The following is a 6,944-nucleotide window of genomic DNA, read 5'->3' as shown; positions in this document are numbered from 1 at the left end:
GTGTATAGTAATGCCCTTAATATAAATATATATATAAATAAATATATCTAAAGGGAATAATTAATAATTTTTTCCCTTATGAGGTTTTTCACGTTAACTACTTGATAATTTCTTATAAAGATTTTATCCTATTTTTAAATTGTGTGTATATATGTGTGTGTGTGTGTGTGTATGTTAGTGTGTGTGTGTGCGTGTGTGTGTGCCTGTGTGTCTGTTTGTCTTTGCGTTTGACCCCCACCACCGCTTGACAACCGGTATTGATGTTTCCGTACCCGTAACTTAGCAGTCCGGCGATAGATATTGATAGAACAAGTACCAGGCTTAAAAAAAAAAAAACCAAACTACTACGGTCGATTCATTCGACTAATAATTCTTCAAGGTGCTGCCCCAGCATGGCCGCAGTCTAATTACTGAAACAAGCAAAAGAAAAAAAGATAAACAACTCGCTGTAATTAATTTCTTGAGTGAACATAGTGGTGATACTATTACTGGCAAGAGTTTTGTATATGTTTGTTCCCCTCCAAAAACGTCGCTTCCGTCTACTTCAGCTTTTCCGTAGTCATGTTTCGTTACAGCTCAAACGTAGCTTATGAATTCATGCCAATTCATAAACGAATATTTTTTATTAGTAATCACAGTAAATTCGTTGTCTGTTAAAAAGGTTAGGTCGATATATATTTAGACGTACAGACAGAATTACATTAAACGCGGTTTGCTATTATATTATAGTTTCTAGGTATTCCAAGAGACAGGTATCCAACAATGCGTATTATATCTATTATATATTATACACACACACACAGACACACACACATATATACAAATATATATACACACATACATATACATACATATATGAACACATGTATACACACATGAATATATATACATGCCAACATATACACACATACATATATATATATATATATATATATATATATATATATATATATATATATGTATATACAAATATATATATGCATATATATATACATATATATATATATACAAATATACAAACATATATATATATATATATTCATATATATATACATATATATACACACTCATACATATATTCATATATATATATATATATATATATATATATACGTATATATATACTTATATAGGTATATATACATATATATAAATACATATATATACATATATATACTTAAATGTGTGTGTGTGTGTGTGTGTGTGTGTGTGTGTAAATGGTTGGCATGTTGAGAAGACTGCATATTTGATACTTACAACGCAAGAGTCGTCAGATGCAACAGTTGGTTAATTAAAGAGGTTACGGTTCTTAAGTCGAATGTCACTAAGTGTAATCTTTAGTAGAATGCATGGTAGATGTCTGGTCTCCGAGAATGTAATGGATAAGTTAGTTGTTTTCGAAGACCATGAAATAACTAACAGAAGAAATTAATAGTTGAAATGGTTTTTGCGTTACTTTGCTACAAGATAATAAACAGCTGTTTCGAGCTGTTGTTGTATAAAGATTAGTAGAAATTCTGTCATCCATTTCGTAAGTAGTGGTCTTCATCAGTTGTTGACTGCTAGGAGACCGAAGAAAGAAGGAGTGTATAAAAGTAAGAGAATTTATCTCTTTAGATTGACGAACAGAGAAAGTGAAAGTTGCATTGTCCTTTGTTGACATGCTACTGAAGAGAGAGAGAGGGGGAGAGGGGAGAGAGGAGAGAGGGAGAGAGGAGAGAGAGAAATATACTCCTTGACCTAAAGCCGGATACGAAGAGAGATGTACATCTGGCCAAGCGCCAGGTAACAAGAGAAAGAACTAGCTGAAAGTGTTAACAGAATAATCGGATACTATGAATCTAAAATTGTAATAATAAAATGTACAATTTTAATCATCATAACAAATAGCTAACTTAAATAATCATTTCTACTGGCTAACTTACAAAAATAATGTGATTACATTAAGTTCTAAATTACCTCTTTTTTTCCTTTCAAATTATTTTGTCCATTGAAGTAGTTGGTAATCCTAGTACCGTAAATCCGGTAAATTATTAAGATAACCTTTGAGGTTCATGAAAAAGAAATAGCTTCGACGCATGTCACTAATTATTTTGGTTCTTGTTTCAGATTGTAATGGGTATAGTCTACAACCCAATCCAAGAGAAACTTTATTCTGCTAAGAAAGGCCAAGGTGCATATTGTAACAGTGAAGAAATATCAGTATCAGGACAAACAGGTGAGACACAAGTTCGGTGAATTATTATGCCACGAAATCATTTGACATGCTTGTTTGTGAATTTTTTATGCCTTGAGGATCTCATTAATCTGAGTTGTCCTTCATGCTCGTAAAGTTGAAAGTTTTTGTCAATTCATGGTTTATGGTAATTACTTATATTGATATTGGGTTTATTTACACCAGAGATAATCTTATTAAGCTTGGGTAAACACAACTTAGATACGGTTTTCTAGTTTTCGGGGATTCGTGTATATATGTATATAGACAACATATTTTCCATATAAAATAAGTGTACATTTAAACACAAAAAGAGGTGACCCTTAACAGGCAGCTTTACATGCTAGAAGCAGCAGTCAAAACGACCAAAGTCACATTTAAGAGCAATTTCGAAGGCAATGAAAAATATAAAATTTTACCTTGTTTTTTTCACACACATACCTAGATTTCGAACTCTAATTAGCAAATAAAATAATTTGCCAGGCGAAGTTCTCATCAGTGGCTACACCAAAACATTGACATATAATTTAGAGAGAGAATAACACGTGTCTCATCATTATATATTATAACTTTTCAAATTCACCACGCAAGCGCGGTTTCAATCGGCAACAAATGAAAAGATGCCGAATTAACTAATATATTATATTTATGTTTGTATGCATATATAATCCAAATAAGAAGACAGAAAAAAGAAAGTGTTTAGCACATCTTTAATTACTAATTACAGCTGTTTCGTTGCCACTGTTATTAATGCCATTCCACGCAGAAATTTCATGTGAAATGTGTATATAACCATGAGCTCAGGTTAAGTGCTTCATTGAAAATACTCTGATTTCCTACCCTATCAGAAAACTAACCATATATATACATACACATACACACACACACATAAATATACGCGACGGGCTTCTTACAATTTCTATCTACTTATTTTCACTCACGAGTCTTTGGCCGGTCATTGATTATAGCAGTAGACACTAACTCATTAGGACTAAACATGAAACTATGTGGTTTGGGAGCAATCTTCTTGCGTGTATGTGTGTGTGTGTGCGTGCGGGGTCGATAAATTAAGTAACAGTCGATAAATTAATTAACAGTCGATTACATCGACTGAGGTCGATGTAATCGATTAGACCCCTCCCCACAAAAAATTTCAGGCCTTGTGCTTTTAGTAGAAAGTATCATCATCATCATCTTCTTCATGAACCTAGTACTTTTATCTTGAGATTTGGTGACAACAAATCTCCACAGATCTCAAGAAATTTTTCCGATGTTTCTTGCAGGATAGAGTATGGAACTTTTTCTGCAAGTCGACAATGCGAGACTCAATTCTAAATTATTATTTGCATTTCTTTCAGAACTTAAAAAAGCTTTGGTGTTTTCAGAATTCGGTAGCCATCGTGAACCAAAAAAGCTTGAAATTAAATTTGGTAACATGTACAATATTATTATGAAGAGTCACGGGTAAATATTGCGAAAATAATTGTAATGTCAATTTTTAATTTACATTCAATTTCCGTTTGATTGTGGAACAAATTTATGTCAAGTCTGGCGATGATGTTGTCAATCTTGAATGAATAATAACTCTGTTTGAAACATTAGTTGCTCACATCACAGCCTCATTCAGTCACATCACACCTACTCAAGGCAGTTGGCATCCAGCATTTCATAAATTAATGGAACAGAAATCTCTTTTTATTCAACGAGTCACTGGTGAACAAGCAAGACACATACATTTAGTATGTGTGGTCGATAAAGTTTACAATAGCAGCGCTGCTTTTAATTTGGGATTGAATTTAATCTTATGCATGCATGGTCAGGGCACACCAGCACATGGTTGTTACACGATTTACATATAGTCATAGACTGGCGATTCAATCCACCCCCGGCTCGGTTCAAGTACGTGATGTTGATAAACCACAAAAATGGCGAAATTGAAATTTGTTCTATTGATAAAAGCTTACAGGGAGTTAAACTATAGCAGTTACAACACGTAATTTCGACGTAAAAACACCGGATGTTTTATTGACCAAGATTCTGTATTGTTCATCTTATACAAATAATCCAAACGTTTTCTGAATTTTGAAAATTTCATTTCATATTTCATTTTATTCCACAGAATACGGGCCCAGGGCTCAGCGGCTTTAGATTTGTGTGGTGTTGCTTGTGGCCAGGCCGATGCTTTTGTTGAATATGGAATTCACGTATGGGACATCGCAGCTGGTATACTGATAGCAACTGAAGCCGGGGCCACAGTGATGGACCCTAATAATGGTTAGTATTTGAAAATAAGCAGACATTCACTCACAGATTCATAGCAATACGTGTTAACACATACATACGTAAACCCGCAAGACAGAGAAGTCAAAGCCCTATCAAAGCGCACCCTACCACCAGAAAAAAAAATTACGGAAGAATATATTGGAAAATGTAAGGCGACGAGTTAGCACAATTGCTACCATGGCGTTTTGTCTGACTTTACTTTCTTGGTTCAAATTCCACCGAGGTTACTTTGCCTATCATCCTTTCAAGGTCGATTAAATATGTACCAGTTGTGCACTGGGTTCGATGTAAACGACTGGCCCCCTTTCCCCAAACTTTCAGGCTTTGTGCCTATATTAATGAGGATTATCGATAAGGCGGTGAGCTGGCAGAATCGTTAGGATGCCGGAGAAAAATGCTTAGCGGCATTTCTTCTGGCTTTACGCTACGCGTTCAAATGAGGTCGATTTTACCTTTTAAACTTTTCAGGGGTCGTGGAAATAAGTACCAGTTGAATGTAATCGATTTCCCCTCCCCTCAAAATTTCTGGCCTTGCGCCAAAATTTACAAATGTATTATCGTTGTTGTTGTTGTTATTATTATTATTATTATTATTCAGGCAGCGAGCTGGCAGAACTGTCAGCACGCAGGACGAAATGTTTAGCGGTATTTCGCCCGTCGCTACGTCCTGAGTTCAAATTCCACCGAGGTCGACTTTACCTTTCATCCTTTCGGGGTTGAAAAATTAAGTACCAGTTGCATACTGAGGTGCATGTAATCGACTTGCACCCATTCCCTCAATTGCTAACCTTGTGCTATGATTTGAAGCCCTTATTTCAGGCTTTGTGCCTATGATAGAAAGGATTATTATTATTATTATTATTATTATTATTATTATTATTATTATTAAGGCGGCGAGCTGGCAGAATCGTTAGCACGCTGGACAAAATGCTTAGTGGTGTTTCGCTCGTCACTACGTTCTGAGTTCAATTACGGGCGAGGTCGACTTTGCCTTTCATCGTACTGGGGCCCGATCAAAAAATTTCAGGTCGATCAAAAATTTTCGGGGTCAACAAAAATGAATACCAGTCGATCACTGGGGTCGATGTAATCGACTTGCATCCATTCCCTCAATTGTTGGCCTTGTGCTATGATTTCAAACCGTTATTTGGCGCTGGGCTGGCAGAATCATTACCGCGCCGGGCAAATGCTTAGTAGCATTTCGTCCGTCCTTTCGTTCGGAGTTCAAATTTCGCTGGGGTCTACTTTGCCTTTCATCCTTTCAGGGTCTATAAAATAAGTACTAGTTGAACACTGGGATCGACGTAATCGACTTAGCTCCTTCCCTGAAAGGTCTGGCCTTGTGCTAAAATATGAAATTATTATTGTTGTTGTTGATGATGTTAACTTCCTGCTAAAAAATGTACAACGTGTCAGATCTTTAACAATGTCGTTTTTTAAAACTATATTTGTTCAGGAGGAAAACTGGATATGATGAATCGGCGTATTTTATGTGCTTCTTCCCGAAGTTTGGCTCATCAACTAAGAAGCCAAATTAAATCTCAAGAATTCATACCCGATTAACAATTTTCACCTTCCGTCCACAAATGAACACTTTTTTTTAGCGTTCACTATTTTAGTGTTTAATCGTGAATGAAAGACGAAAAACTGTTCTTTTTTTTTTCTTTTTCATTGAAAAAAAACAAATGTTAAAATATTATTATTGTTATTATTGAAAAAAAAAATTACAAAATAAAGACAGAAAAAATACAATCAAAAATAAAGAAATCACATTAAAAAATAACGGTAAAAAATTTCAAAAATCAATAAAAACATTGTCAATTTCTTCTCTCAATAAATAATCATTGAAATCCATGCGAGTTATTTCTTCAGCATACAATTTATAAGACACGTACGAACACGCGTCTATATACCTACACGTACATATTGAGATTCTGTAATTAGACATATACATCAACCTGGAGACATAAATATATAACACGCACATTCACATATAAACGTGATGATAGCAAATATATTCTTTTAGTTCTGCGATTTTTATTGTGACGGCATGCGGGTAGGAAGGTTTCAGATAAGTTAAACTATAAGGAGACAGATTCGAAGAAGTTTAGAAGCAAACAACGAGATTATCTTCCCTCCTCAAGTGGATCTGTTCTGAATTATCATTTAGTAATTACGAGGCGGAAATAATTTTAATAAACCAAGAAATTATGTCGTACGGTATTCCATACACCTGTATTCGTCTAGATTGTTTAAATGCATTTCACTGGCCACTTTGAGTTATTTTTCTTATCTCATTTTTGTTTAAATTAAAACAGTACAGTTGGCTGGGTACAAAGTCATTAGTGAAGATCATGGCATTTTTTGTTTATCTCGGAGTAAGCTACCTGAATAGGAGGTTGTATATGTGTGTGTGTGTGTGTGTGTTTATATACTAGGTATGATC

General features: G+C 34.8%; 1 protein-coding gene across 1 annotated transcript in view; it reads left to right on the top strand.

The window, feature by feature from the left end:
* LOC106877063 (inositol monophosphatase 2) overlaps nucleotides 1–6,279 on the top strand; it is a 12,709-nt gene extending 6,430 nt beyond the window's left edge. Inside the window, exons 5-8 of the mRNA XM_052974970.1 lie at nucleotides 2,110–2,218; nucleotides 3,574–3,679; nucleotides 4,335–4,489; nucleotides 5,955–6,279. Of these exons, the coding sequence (XP_052830930.1) occupies nucleotides 2,110–2,218; nucleotides 3,574–3,679; nucleotides 4,335–4,489; nucleotides 5,955–6,061 (477 nt within the window). The 3' untranslated portion in view covers nucleotides 6,062–6,279. The remainder of the gene's footprint in view (nucleotides 1–2,109; nucleotides 2,219–3,573; nucleotides 3,680–4,334; nucleotides 4,490–5,954) is intronic.
* The last annotated feature ends 665 nt before the right edge of the window (nucleotides 6,280–6,944 follow it).

The sequence above is a fragment of the Octopus bimaculoides genome, chromosome 20, assembly GCF_001194135.2.
Source record: "Octopus bimaculoides isolate UCB-OBI-ISO-001 chromosome 20, ASM119413v2, whole genome shotgun sequence".
In the NCBI taxonomy this organism is placed as follows: domain Eukaryota; kingdom Metazoa; phylum Mollusca; class Cephalopoda; order Octopoda; family Octopodidae; genus Octopus; species Octopus bimaculoides.
Note: the sequence above shows the minus strand (reverse complement) of the source record. Positions and strands in the feature narration are given on the sequence as shown.